A 15,512-nucleotide genomic window follows, 5' to 3' on the forward strand; every position below is an offset into this window, starting at 1 on the left:
GGACCCTGGAATCACGCCCTGAGCTGAAGGCAGATACTCAACCACTGAGCCACCCAAGTACCCCTAGGCCGTCAGCTTTTTATTTTCTTTTTTGTTTTTTGCTTTTATTTTTGTTCTTTAATACTGATGGCTTTAATATATAGCCGAGGTGAAGACCACTCTTCATTTATTTAAAAATATTCCGCAGGCCATTTTGATGAGCTGAGAACAAGGGATATAGATCTCTTGAGTATGTGGGATCATTTGTGACACTTACAAATAAAATATAGGAGTATGTTTTTGTTTTGGAGATTAAGCTTTCATGTATCTATTTTTAAAAGAGGAAGCATGACATAAACTATTAATTAAAAATATATCAGCACTGTTCTAGGGACAGAGGCATATGGTTGGTTGAGGGAGGGAAATAAAAGGGGATGAGCTTGACTGAAACAGGACTTCTGTGGTGGAACATTCCCATCTTGTGGCTTGTGAGAATAGTGCTGCTCAATATTGGAAGCTGTATTGCATTCTGGCAACTAATGGCAGTTTCCTGTTGATGCTACTTGATACCTAGTGGTCAGGGCCAAAAAATTTCACCTCTAGGACCATTCCCTTACTGTCTTTTGCTGCCTGACCCTATAACCTTACACTGAACTTTTTCTGCTTCATGACAAAACCTTGCTTCTGCAGTCTAGTTACAGGGGCTTCTTCAGAGCTGTTGCCCCTGCATTCTTGTTTTAACCTTGTAATTACAAACAAAGTTACTCAGTTATTGTCAAATAATTATAAGTACCTTGAAGTCGAAAGTCATATCTCACCTCCCTGATTTAATAAGTCTGTGTCAGGTTGTCTCTGTTTCCTTATCTGTCAAGTAAATGAGGAAATAATATTTCTCACTTCATACAATAGTTATGGGATTGAGTCATTGTGTGTAAGACACTGTGGAGTGCTTGATGTAAGTTATTGATAAATGTTTAACTTTCATTCCTTCAGCAAATATATTCTGAGTATCTTTTAAGTGCCAGTACCTGTGTTGGGTGTTGAAGATGTAGTGAATAAAAACATCTCTTCGTTTCTATGAGAATTTTTAAGAGGAAAGCAGAACATGAATTTTTGTCTTAGAAATATGAAACATCTGTCGAACATTTTTATTTATACAGTAAATTACTGGATATTTCTATAGAATATCAAAAACTTGCATGTGAATTTGTTCCTTCTGATCAGGAGTTTCCTTTTGACATCTCTCAAGTTTGAATTGCAAGTCCATTACATGATTTTTTGAACTAAAGAATAGAGATTTTAGCCTGTATGTAGGAAATAAGGGTATAAGATGTCAGACTGAACAATGAGTTAGTTTAATTTTGATAGAAAAATTAAAAAAAATTTTTTTGGATGTTTTATCAGATTACATTACAGTGCAAGATCATATCACTAAAGTCTTTTTATTTTGAACAGCATTAAATGCTAGAGAGAATTCATCCTTAAAATTTAAGCCTTCTTTCCTGATACTGTCACCTGTGGTCTAGTATGTCTTTCAAAAGAAGACACATCCTCTTGTGCCTCACTAGAGTGCTGTTTGTGATGGGCTCTACTCTGGAGAGAGATTGGAATTCATTGAACTAGTTCTCATCACAGGGTTTTAAGCTTTCTTACTTATAATTATCCCTTTCTGTGTATACTTATTTACGTTGTTTATAGCAGATAGTTAAACCACCTGCTTCTCCCATCTCTGGTTGGGTACTGTTCCTGTAAATGTTCTCTGGTCATCATAGAGAACTGAATATGACAGGTGATAATTTCTCTTACTTGAAGTACTGTTGATGCTATATGAAGTTGCAATGATTCTTTAGGCATATCAAGCTGCGGTGCTGTTTGGTTATATTCTCTCCTATCCCTCCCCCTCCATTGATCTACAGTTCATTTTTGTTACAGTTAAGACAGTGCTTCCGTATAAGTTATTTTTGTATTGTGGTAACTAATTTTCAAGTATAATAATAATTTTTCTTAATTTTCTTTGTAAGAGGAAATGGGGTTGTTTTGGACTGGCTTCTTTTTGAAACTGCTGGGTCCTTGTCATCACACTCCTTTTTGCACATGTGAGTGCCAGCTGTTGAATCAACTCTAGAGTTTGTCTAAAGATCTTCATTAAGCTCCTCTGTCTTGTGGCATCTCTCATCTCTCATTTACTTTGATTTCAACAGTGGTTCAGTGATCTCATTGATAGGGTTAAGTGTCTAGGAACCTAGGCAACCTAGACAAGCTGGTAGGTGTGTTTTTAATAACTTTTATTAAAATAAAACTTTTTTTTCTGTTTATCCTTTCTTAGTCATCCATGTTTCTTTTTTAAGTGTGACAACAATTGCCCTTAGCAGAGAAGTAAATTGAATAGGAGTTAGTGATTTTTATTAGTTAGTGCTTTTTATTGACAAAAATCAATAATTTTGATCACTTATTTATTAATTACATGTCAGACCCTGTGTGAAGTATTTATAATACATTATCTCATTTTTAATAGTGTCCATGTTGCAAATTAGAAGTCAGAGATTGAGGGGACACCTGGGTGGCTCAGCAGTTTAGCGCCTGCCTTTGACCCAGGGCATGATCCTGGAGTTCGGGGATCGAGTCCCGTGTCGGGCTCCCTGCGTGGAGCCTGCTTCTCCCTCTGCCTGTGTCTCTGCCTCTCTCTGTGTCTCTCATGAATAAATAAATAAAATATTAAAAAAAAAAAGAAGCCAAAGATTTAGAAAGATCAAATAGCTTTCCCAGGGTCACAGCTAGTAAATGTTGGAACTGGAACTCCTACCCATACCTGCATGACTCTTAAAGCTCATTTTGTGCTTTTTCAAGAAGGGGAAGAGGTCTTTTATGTACAAATGTGTAAGATGGTGCACTTTCTTCATTTCACAGTATTGATGGTCTTAATCAGTTTTTGTTCTTTCCACGTTAAGTTCTTTTCCCTGCTAATTGCTTGGTATCCTTAAAAGGGCTGGGTCTCATTGGTGTAAAATCTTTTTGGGGTCAGTTAATCTGTGAGTAATCCACTGTTTTAGTTATTGAATTATTGATTTTAAAGTCAGTTTTCTCGTTATTAAAGTTAAAATACTCACAAAGCTTTGGAGTTCGGCTTGGTTTAAAACTTGGTTTTTCCACTTCTTGGATGTGTGACCTTTAGCCATTTATTTTTTCTCTCTGCTTTTGTTTTGTTTTGTTTTGAAAGATTTATCTTAGAGAAGAGAGAGGAGAGGGGTCGAGGGAGGGGGAGAAAGAGTCTTATGCCGATTCTGTGCTGAATGCAGAGCCATATACAGGGCTCAATCCCATGATGTTGAGATCACAACCTGAGTCAGTACTAAGAGTTGGATGCCCAACTGACTGCACCACCCAGGCGCCCCACTGCTTTTGTTCTCTTGTTTGTTGAAAGATTATATTCCTTTCTCTTAAAATAGTTATAGGAATTACATGATTTGATAATACACATGAAATAATTAGAATAGAATATTGCCTGGCATATAATATTCACTAATTATAACCTGTTATTAACTGGTTATCTATGATCAATTTATGTCATAATGTATTTGTTTTAAGTGAAACACAAATCAATAAAATACTAGTTAGCATTTTGTTGTAAGACTTATTTTGCCCTCTGGGAACTTGCTACATTTTAGATTGTGTTGCCCTTTAGTCTTCAGCTCATGTGCTTATACTAAATGTTGTTACTACTGTTAATAAATACTATGTGCCAATTGCCATTCAGAGCACTTCACATACATTAAAAACCTTATTTCCGGGCAGCCCCGGTGGTCCAGTGGTTTAGCGCCTTCGGCCTGGGGCGGGATCCTGGATTCCCGGGATCGAGTCCCACGTCAGGCTCCCTGCATGGAGCCTGCTTCTCCCTCTGCCTGTGTCTCTGCCTCTCTCGCTGTGTGTCTCTCATGAATAAATAAATAAAACCTTAAAAAAAAATAAAAACCTTATTTCCTAGGAATTATAATTAATGAGTACTGTTACTGTGAACTTTTAAATTAATTGCATGTCCAGCCTTACAGTGTTACTTCTTTATCTTTGTGGAAATGTTATAGGAGGGAGTAATATAAGAGCCAGTTTTTCCATTAAAGGTTATTTGGTGTATCTTTCTGGTTGAGGAAAATTATCTAGTGCTGGAGACTTTGTTCTTTGTTTTTTGTGTTACCAAACATCCTTCTTGGATACAGGTTTTCATTGTTGCTTTCTTTGGCTTAATGAGATGTTCTGTTCAGGAACCATCTTGAGATGTTGAAATTGTCAGGGGAATAGTTTGTTTCAGAGGAGGACAGAGTTTCTTTACAGAATTTCAAGAATTTAGGGGAGTCTGCAGCATTAAGAAGCCTGCTGCTCAACCCACACCTTAGACAGCTGATGATGGTCAGCCTCGATCAGGGCGACAACAAGGCGAACCTCATGCGAGCCTGCATGCAGGAGCCCTTGTTTGTGGAGTTTGCAGACTGTTGTTTACGGATTGTGGAACCATCCCAGGATGAGGATTCCTAAGATGGACTATTGTCCTGCTCATTCGAACACGTGTGCGTGACTCTAAGAACCTGCCTCCTCCCCCCAGAAGAACTAGCGTGGGGCCCTCAGCAAGGGTGTGCGGCACAAAGGGTGTGTGTTTCAGGCAAGATGAGGATACTCGAGGTGGTAAACCCTTTATTGGAGGGAGAACTTAACATTCAGATAGTTGTCTTTAAATGTTTTAATTTTGGTGCAGTTTAGACATTACACATAATTTGTCAAGTTTCATACTCATCTGAGTTAAAACTTGCTTAATGTTGCTAAATAAAATCAAGATACAGTGAAAAAAAATTGAGGTAATTGAGTTCTTTGTGTCTTTTTTTTTTTTTTAAAGATTTTATTTATTTATTTATAGACGCAGAGAGAGAGGCAGAGACACAGGCAGAGGGAGAAGCAGGCTCCATGCAGGGAGCGTGATGTGGGACTTGATCCCAGGTCTCCAGGATCACACACCAGGCTGCAGGCGGCGCCAAACGGCTGCGCCACCGGAGCCGCCCTTATCTCTGTGTCTTATTGATGGTTTTATCATCTCTGTCATGAAATTATCATCCTATTAACAGACATTAACTTTGGATTGAGGTGATACTTTTTGAAGGAGTTCCTGGATGCCAGATCTTTTGGAAGCCTTGACCTGAAGGTCAAAAGTGCTGTACGTGGACATTTAAAAACATTTTAAAAAATTTATTCATTCATAAGAGAGAGGCAGAGACATAGGTGGAGAAAGAAGCAGGCTCTATGCAGGGAGCCTGATGTGGGACTTGATCCCGGGACTCCGGGATCACACCCTGGGCCGAAGGCAGGCGCTAAACCGCTGAGCCACCCAGGGATCCCCATGTACTTGGACGTTTTTGACATATCTTCAAACTCTAGGAGTTAACAGATGTACATTTAGATTATATCAGTTTTATTACTTGTATCAGAGTAAAGGAATTGATTTGTAAGAAACTTGGTTAGTTCTGTCACATAATTTTGTGATTTTTGCAAACCCACTATTTTGGTTCATTTTTTTCCTTTGAAATAAGGAGATGTAAATTGTTAGGATTGTTTTAAACTTACTTTTGTATTTCTTTTAGGTGGTATTAAAAATAATCAAACATTATCAGGAAGAGGGACAAGGAACTGAAGTGGTTCAAGGAGTGCTTTTGGGCTTGGTTGTAGAAGATCGACTTGAAATTACCAACTGCTTTCCTTTCCCCCAGCACACAGAAGATGATGCTGATTTTGACGAAGGTAAGGGTACTTATTTCACGTGTCTACAGTACACACAAATGTTGACTTGTGAGTTGAGGGAGGGGCAGAAGGAGAGAGAAACAGACTCTTAGGCAGATTCTGTGTCAAACTTGGAGCCGGATGCGAGGTTTGGTCTTACTACCCTGAGATCAGGACCTGAGCTGAAATTTAACAGTTGGATGCTTAACTGACTGAGCTACCCAGGAGCTCCAGAAATTGTTTTTAATACAGATCTTACCATAATCTTTGATTATCTCTTATTGGGAGCCTATCAGGCCAGCCTAGTACATTTGATTACTGGGTTTCTTGAAAAAATTATGCAAATTATTTGAAATGAGGATTTATATTAAAAACTTCAGGAATTGGCCTTATTTGGAATTTGAGATTCTGATTTTGTAATTTGGATAGGAGCTGTGCTGTTAAGTTTCCCATCATGAAATCACTTGCAAATGACTGACATGGTGAAGGGTAGAGATTATCATTATGTGTCCATCATCCATTTTCTTCTATAGTATTTTGAATTAATGTTTAAGAGGATCAACATAGCCATCTATTTCAAAAAGAAGACACGAAAGATTTCAGGAGTTGTGGTTTTTTTTGGTTTGTTTATTTATTTATTTATGTATGTATGTATGTATGTATGTATGTATGTGCTACAGATATAATTGCTTTGTTAGCAAAGGCCATTAGTAGTTACAGCTCACACCAAAGGCTAAGGTCAATAATTTCCCATTTGTTTGAACCCTCAGGGATCGTTTTCTATATAACTTTTTTTTTTATAATGATAAGAATGAATAGCTTAATTTACCATCTTAAAGTGTTTTTGGGTGTGTAATATAGAGTGTTAACTATATGTAGGTTCTTCAACAAAGCTTTGGGATTTTTTCATCTGGCAGAAACCTGAAATTGTATCCTTTGACCAACCCCAGTTCTTTTCCTCCTTGCCAGCCTCTGGCAACCACTATTCTGCTTGCCTGCTTGCTTGCTGACTTGCTTTTCTTTTCTTTCTTTTTTCTTTTCTTTTCTTTTCTTTTTTTCTTTTCTTTTCTTTTCTTTTCTTTTCTTTTCTTTTCTTTTCTTTCTTTTCTTTTTTCTTTTCTTTTTTCTTTCCTTTTCTTTTCTTTTCTTTTCTTTTCTTTTCTTTCTTTTCTTTAGATTTTATTTTTAACTAATTTCTATTTCCAAAGTTGGGCTCAAACCCATGACCCTGAGATCAAGAGCCAGCCAGGTGTGCCATCTGCTTTCTGTTTCTAATAGTTTGACTCCTTTAAATATTTCATAAAAGTGAAATCATGCAGTGTTTGTCTTTCTAGAGACTGGATTACTTGACTTAGCTTAATGTTCTCAAGGTTCATCCATGTTATAGCATATGACAAGATATGCTTTTTTAAGGCTGAATAATATTCTGTGATATGTATATACTACTTTATCCATTTATCTGTTGATAAATATTTAGATTGTTTCCGTCTTTTGGGTCTTTTGGATCATGTTGCAGATATGTCTTCAAGGTTCTGTTTTCAGTTCTCTTAAATGTATACCCAGAAATGGGATTTGCAAGATCATATAGCAATTCTGTATTTAATTTTTTTTTGAAGAACTTCAGTACTGTTTTTCATAGTGGTTACACTAGTTTATATTACCCACCAGTACTGGGCAAGAGTTCTGATTTCTTCACATCCTCACCAAAATTTGTTATTTTCTGGTTACTTATTTTTTTTGATAGCGATCCTTCTAATAGGTATTAGGTGATATCTCAGTGTGGTTATGATTTCTATTTCCCTGAGGGATAATGATGTTGAGCATCTTTTCATGTGCTTGTTGTCTGTATGTATGCTTTGAAGAAAGGTCTGTTAAGGCCCTTTGCCCATTTTATAGGATTGTTGTTGAATTGAAGAAGTTCTCAGTGTATTCTAGATATTAACAGTTTATCATATGTATGGTTTGCAGATATTTTCTCCCATTGTGTAAGTTACTTTTTTGCTCTGTTGGTTGTTTCCTTTGCAGAAGTTTTTTAGTTTGATGTAATCCATATTGTCTGTTTCTGTTTTTGTTGCTAGTGCTTTTGGTGTAACATGTAAGAAATTATTGCCAAGATCAATGTTAGGAAGTTTCTTTTTTATATTTTCCTCTAGGAATGCTATGCTGGTACCATTCTGCTTTGGTTACTGTTGCTTTGTAATATGTTTTGAAATCAGGAAATGTGATCCAGCTTTGTTTTGCTTTCTCAAGATTTTGGCTGTTTAGGGTTCTTTGAAATTCCATATGAATTTTAGGATTTTTCCCCCCTATTTCCATGAAAATACATTGTGATTTTGATAGGGATTACATAAAATCTGTAGATCACTTTGGGTAGCATGGGCATTTTAACAATATTAAATCTTCAGTCTGTGAACACAGTATGTCTCTCTATTTATTTGTGTTGTCTTTATTTTCTTCCAGCTATTTTGTAGTTTTCAGTGTACAAGTTATTGCCAGGTGTTTTATTCATTTTGATGCTTTTATAAATGAGACTTTAAAAATTTTTCCTTTTTATTTGTTTCCTGTGTAACTTTTAACTGATGACTTTTCACATGGATAAAATGTTACTTATATTATTTGATTTCACATACTCACACTACCTTGAAGATATGCTAGACACCAAACGTATTCTTGCTTAGTACCTTGATATTGCAGTTTGTCTACAAAAATCATTTTTTCATTAAAGTAATACCTTTAGAAACTAACCGCAAGGCTGCTTTATTCTAGGCACTTGTGTATTTACATTTTTAAAAACTTTACTGCACAAGCTCTTCTTGTTTTATATGAACTGTAATATATTTTTTTTAAAGATTTATTTATCCATGAGAGAACAGAGAGAGAGAGACACACATACATACACACAGAGACACAGGGAGAGGGAGAAGCAGGCTCCATGTAGGGAGCCCAATGCAGGACTCGATCCTGGATCCCAGGATCACACCCTGAGCCAAAGGCAGATGCTCAACTGCTGAGCCACCCCGGCATCCTTGAACTGTAATATTTTATCTGAAGTACTGTAATACTCTCAGATTATGGTTGGGATTTCTCTGCACTCTATTCTGGCAGTGTTAGGATATCTCAGTTCCTCTCTTTACCACTCTATCTGGAGATGCTTAATTCTATCTCAGTAATAACTCTATTAGAGCTGGAAGACTAGAGATGACAAGGGATTGTTAACGTAGTTTTTTTGGTTTGCAGGTGAGGAGTCTGAGAGGTTCACTTGTAGTGACTCAGTTACTTTGTTAGTGGCGTAGTTGGGAGTAGAATTGTTTCCAGAATGGTTTATATTGTCACATAGTTTTTCAGGTAATTAATTTTGCCTTGTAAAATTCTCAATTTAGAATACGTGTAAGAAATAATGGTCAGTGCAGTTTGGGTAGATGAGCAAAGCAAAATGTATTATTAATTTTTTATCTTGATCCCTGGATGCTGACTTTTTAAATGGGCTTTCAGGTGATTGACCAACATGCTATTTTATTAACAGGTACTTTAAGAAGCTCATTAAAAAGGTGTTTTAACAACATAGACATAATAAGAATTTTCAGTTTAGTGTTAAATAATAAAAAAAACTTCCTGAGTACTGTGTGCTGTGTATTATATGTACATAGTCTGTAATTAATCTGCACATTTGAACGTTTTATCAGTCCCATTTTCCAAATTAGGAAACTGATGCTCAGTAAGACAAATAACTTGTCAAAAATAATTTAACTGGGAATTTATAGAATAGGGATTGAAATCTTGGCTGCCTGGTTCCAAGTCTCATGATTTTTCTTCTATATATTGTTGCTTTTGGACATTTAGTGAACTGGAAGTCAGTGATTAAAGGATATAGAATGAGGAGGCATCATTATTTTGTAACTGAAATCTGTTTTTTGGTAAAACAGCCATGTTTTTAATTTATCTTTAGAAGCTAGTAGGATTTGCCATTTTTCTTGCATGTGAAAAATCTAAGATCATACTCTGTATTTCTTCCTACCCTAAGAGTCAGTCAGTCTTGAATTTTAGGTTCTCTAACATAATTCATGAAATAAATGAATTTGAATAGGCTTTAGTATGTAGTCACCATTTGATTTTTATCAAACCTAGGCAAAAGCTAAATTTTCTCATTATATGGATATTACTTGGACTAGAAGAGCCCTTCATGTTGATTATATTAAATCATTAAACATCCATTGGTTTACGTGCTGCTTTTCTGTTACTTTATGCCTACTAAAACCAATATTTATTTAGAGAATATCCTTTTTTTCTACCCTTCACTTTATGGAAGTAAAGATCTCACAAACTATTTAATAGTTTTAATGATTAAATATTTTGAGTTGCTTAGGTGTTTGTTTGTTTCTGTGTTTTTGTTTTGGTGCCTCATGTAAAGTGGAGATTTTTAATCTCAGATCTCAAAGTGAAATGTTTTAAATTAGGGGGCTGACAGGCTACAATCTGGGCCTGCTTTTGCATGTAAAGTTTTATTGGAACACTGCCATGGCCATTCATTTATATATTTTCTGTGTCTTGTGTTCCTGCTACAGTGGCATAGTTGGCTAGTTGTGACAGAGACCATATGGGCACCAAACCTGAATTTTTTTTTTTTAACTCTCCAGCCCTTTAAAGTTTGACCACTTTTCTTTAGTGTATGTGCACACACACACGTACACATATTTTTCTTCTTGTTATTTTCCGTCTCTCATAAGATTAAAGAATAAGGTAATAGTTCTCTCATTGTGTCATGAATAGATGACTTTTTCTTTGTTGGTTATTCCATCTAGATGTTGTCTTAACATTGACTCTGAGTCCAGAATGTATTGTGGGCACTGTAAGAAAAACACTGATATCATTGGGTATTTGTTTCACATGCATCTGGAAAGTATCAGAGGATGTAGTTTTTCCTTTATTTTAATGCATTTTTTTCTTTTGATCCCCCCCGCCCCCAATTGAGTTTTGATGTTTAGGGGAACTGTCTATAGATATTAGGGAAGAAAAATATTTAATTCACGGTTGCAGACTTGTGAGCCAGGTACAGGTTTCCGTGAAAGTAGAGTGTTTCTATGAAACCTTTGTCGCAAAGTGAAGAGGCAATTACCATTAATTTATATGGAAAAAATTTTGAGTGTTCCCAGACCCAAGAAATAATTTCTGTTAGGCTTTTCTGATACCTTCATACACATCTTGCTAATGGATGCACAAAATAAATCAAGATAAAGCACAGATGCTTACAGGCACAGTTCAAAGCTATGGCAGTTTGATACTGGGGATGTTTGTTAGGGCCACTCTTGCTGCTTGGCATCTATGCTGCCTTTGACAGTTCACTGCAAAACAAATGCTGAATGTTATTTTCGCTTTTTGCCTCTTTTGGTAAGAGTGAAAATTCTCTTTGGATTTCTTTCAGTAGGACTTTTGGAAAAGTGAAGTGGTATACCACAAACTTCCAAAAGCAGAGTATGCCTGTATTATGGAAAGGTAATGAATGGTAGGAGGCCAAAAAACTTGGGTGGGAATCTCGGCTCTATACTTAGATCAATGTGACACTGAATGACTTCAGTTCTGAGCTAGTTTTTTCCTGAGTCTGTACTATCTTTCATTTAACAAATGTTAATTGCTTACTTACTGAGTACTAGAAACGTAGCTGAAGGATAATTTCTTTATGAGATTAGTGCCACTTTGGATTATGTTACCAGAGGGTGATTCAAAACCAGGAAAACTTGTGGCATGAAGTCTTTCTTTTTTCTTTCTCTCCATGAATTCACTTTCTGCTTTTCCACATGTGATAATTCTCCCTTAAGTGGCTTCAATCTTGATACTCTTTTATATTACTGGATTTACTTTGTGGTTAAAAGTGAGATAACTTGCTCCTATTAGAGAATATATGCTTTTTAAAAATTGAGTAGAAAGACTCATATTAAAATTCCCATTAGGGGGCACTATTATCAAGCTTAGGAGAACTGGAGACTAATTTGTTTTCTCAGACATGCTACCCGAGGCTTGCTAAAAGGGAAAAATATTTTCATCTGATAAGATTCAGATACTGTTTTATACAACTGGATTCCTTAAATATGTTATAAAGTGCACTGAATTAAACACAGATCTAATAACTCACTGTCTTGTTTTTCAGCAGACTAAATCAATTTAATATTGCAGGTGATATAAGAAGCTTACTTTATTCTGCATCAGAGCCAAATCCATAATTTTCATATTTGGAATGGACAGATTTCTTATTTTGCTCTCTTTAAGTCAGTCCAAAGGATGATGCTTAGACTTCAAATAAGTTTCCTTCAAAAACGAAGCATGAAGACTATATTGTACTACTAAAATGCAGTTAGGGGAATGAAATGATGCCTAACTTACTCAGACAGTACGAACGTGTGCAGCATGTAGAATTTGTGAAGTGATTCCACACACAGACGTGATATGTACACAGAGATAGCTTTTGGCTTTTTTGTTCATTTCCACATACTCAAAAATTATTTTTTTACTCAAGTTTGGTGTTAGAGCAAGAAATACTACCTTAGACTGTTGGACACAATTATTTTGTTATGATTAAACTTCCAAAAGAAAAGCAGTTATGTAGACTATTCAACAGACTTTTCAAAGCCAAAATATGAATTGGCAAAAATGGAATTACAATAAAATATACTGGGAGTTCAGAGAGAGTAGGTTTTATGTAGCTACCTTATTTGTAACACTGTCCACTTAAGCAAGCCATAGTTTGCATTGGGGAAAATCTCTGCTTAATCGCTTGCTTCCTGAACTCTCACCTTCCTTCTCTGTCTTCTTAGTTTGCCTGCAGCCCACACCCAGGGCAACACTGCTTGAAACCTCCCCGATAATTACTGTTTTGGCTTTGTATTGCTTTCAGTTCAGGGAAGAGTTGAGTCAGGATAGAGAAAGCTTTCTTTCTTTCTTTCTTCTTCTTCTTTTTTTTTTTTAAATACGGATGGGGACATTTTGTGACAAGACATGATGCTTATTTTGTATTATCTTCTGTCTGTGTGAATAATCAGTGATCATTGTGATCTGTTTGCAGATTCAGTTTTGAAAAAAAATCTTGTTTTTTCTGCATTTTCTTTTCCAAATAGCTTTTTTTTCTTGGCGCAAATATTGGAAATACATATAGATCGTTTTGGAGTGTGTTTTGAAACTTATTGGAGAAGTCGGAGGATGTTTAATTTGTGACCTCAGATCCTTAAGAGGTATGATAAAATGTTTCAAATATCTCAGAAAACAAAACTAGTTCTTAGTAATTCATTTCAGCATTTATTCAGCAAATTACATGGAATGGGTGGTGGAAAAGATCCAAAGAAAGGGAACCCTGGTTACTGCTTTGGAAAGATACTAAGTGGGAGAATTATGAAACAGAATTGAGAAAAGTCTAGAGTGGGGAAGGACAAAAAGTGATGCGAACACTCAGGTATGAGCTAATAATTCCTCCAGGGAAATGACTCCACAGGAGAGAAGAAGTTTGATTTTGTAGGTGGATGTTGTTTGTATTTTAAGTAATTTTTAAGGAAGTTATATCTTGTGAATTTGTTGCAATTATTCACATTTCTGGGCCTGCATAAATAATACAAGCATTTCTAGAAACAAAGCAAATTATTGACTATATATTCAACTTGGCATCTTTATCTTTATTGTTCAGTGGTAATTATATTCCTTGACAATATTTTTCAAATTTTTTGCTGATTTTGTATCCAGGTGGGGAAGCTGTTTTTGACATCTAGGGTTTTTTTTTTTTTTTGGATACATAAAGGACTCCTGACAATAATTTAGGGCCATGTTTATAGAAATCTAGGACTCATGCTGCACTTAGCTCTATGTAAAATATTTAATAAATATTTCAATGTGATATCTAATAAATTGTAAATATTTAATAAAACATTTAATATATATTTAATTTTAAATGAAACAGTGTATAGGTAGGTAACTAGAGAGAATCTGTACACTGAATTATGATATAATTCTCCTGGGTACTGATCTCTTTGTTGATATTCATGGTAGTATTTTGAAAATGTTAAACCATTTGCATTTAATGGCTTATCACTGAATATTCAGGGCAATGAACTTTAGATTATTATTGCTTACTTAAATTATTTTGATTGCTCAGAAAGTCTGGTTTGTGATTTGGAAGTAACTTGAGAATTTTACTTTATATGTTTAGTCTTTGGTTTATTAAAGTGATTCGAATATGAGACATACAATTCAAATGTGAAGCATCAATCCCAGTGTTTTTATGCCTTTTTTGTTCTTTTACTTTGGATGTCTCAAGATAGTAAATACAAGAGTAGGAATAAAGTCTAGCTTTTTAAAAGTTTGAAGAAATTTTTTGCGTTTAATGTTTTAAAAGTTAGGTTTATTCCCCCCATTTTAAATGAGTTGAGGAATTCCTGTGCATGGAAGGATATATTCTATTGAAAATGTGGTCAAGGTAAAAGATTTTTCTGCTTAAAGAAATTAAAGCGCTTTACACTATACCCTCCCTTGGTCCCTAAAGTGTAAGTGCTATGGTTTGGAAAGAAGCCAAGTAAAACGTGTTCAAATTTTGTGCAGACTTAAAGTAATACTTTAAGATTTGAAAATTACAGGTGGATACAGTACTTAAATAGTATTTAAAATTCCTAAGTTTCCCAAGTCTAAAAGTGTAATCCTTAAATTACTATTCCCAGTGGTTTACATTTTAATTAAATAAAAATTGTCTTAACTTTTGAACCACAACAACTTTAGGTATAGATATTTGAATTTATTACTGAACTTTAAGGTAATAACCATTAAAAATGAACTGTTTTGGCACTAATTAAATGTCAGAAAGCCACAGTTACAGTGTGTAACCAAAGATCCTTGCTGTTTCTGCTTTTCCAAAAATTGTCCTAAGCAACACAGTTTAAACTTGCTTCCTATCTTGCCCAGAAATGCAAACCACCTTATCTCACTAGGTGAAATTTTCATAGATCTTGAAACTTTTATCCATTTGTGATTACTTTTGTGGCTTACCTTTTACACCACTTTGAGAGTGCTGTTTTCATACCTTTATTTTTTTCCACCTTGAGGGCTATCAGCTGCTTTACTTTTTAGTAGTAATTTTTACCCAGTGCATTTTAGACACTTTCTAATTTATTTGAGAACAAAGGCAATTTTTATTTTGGCTTAAGTAACAGTATAATTGATTACTTAATGCATTATCATGCAACCCTACATCTCCTCACTACCCTTATCCTCATATACATTCATTTTGTTTTCTCTAACACTGAACCTACAGACATTTTAATATACAGCGACCTTTCTTCCCTGCTTGATTGGTGAGAAGATCACAAGGTTATCCTAGTGGTCTTTGTAGAAATATTACATAATGACCGTTTTGTAGAATTGAATAGTGCTCACCTCAGAGGGAGTTTTTGATGGCAGGTTACTAACCCCGCAACTTGCAACTGTGGCTGTAAGAGTCCAACAGCAGAGTCCTAGGTGGGGCTCTTTGGACTTGGAGCATGCCTTTAATAACCCCAGCAGGCAGCAGGGCAGTAGCAGCAGTTGCTCTACAAATACCAGTTGTCCTCAAACCACTATCTATCTAGCTCATCTCCTTTCACTTTACCTTCCCCCTTTTTTTCTTTATTCCTTTGTTTTTCATTTCATCAAATCAATATTTAAGTGGGAACCAGGTGCCAGGCATTTCTACTGGCTGTTATGTACCTATGTTTCTACTAAGAATGTTTTCTGAAGTCTTCATTATGTAAAGAACTTACGTAGCTATTCTA

General features: G+C 35.5%; 1 protein-coding gene across 1 annotated transcript in view; it reads left to right on the forward strand.

Moving 5' to 3' along the window:
* EIF3H (eukaryotic translation initiation factor 3 subunit H) overlaps positions 1-15,512 on the forward strand; it is a 96,296-nt gene that overhangs the window by 18,261 nt on the left and 62,523 nt on the right. The window contains exon 2 of the mRNA XM_025993367.2: positions 5,601-5,757. Coding sequence (XP_025849152.2) covers positions 5,601-5,757 — 157 coding nt within the window. The remainder of the gene's footprint in view (positions 1-5,600; positions 5,758-15,512) is intronic.

The sequence above is a fragment of the Vulpes vulpes genome, chromosome 13, assembly GCF_048418805.1.
Source record: "Vulpes vulpes isolate BD-2025 chromosome 13, VulVul3, whole genome shotgun sequence".
Lineage (NCBI taxonomy): Eukaryota > Metazoa > Chordata > Mammalia > Carnivora > Canidae > Vulpes > Vulpes vulpes.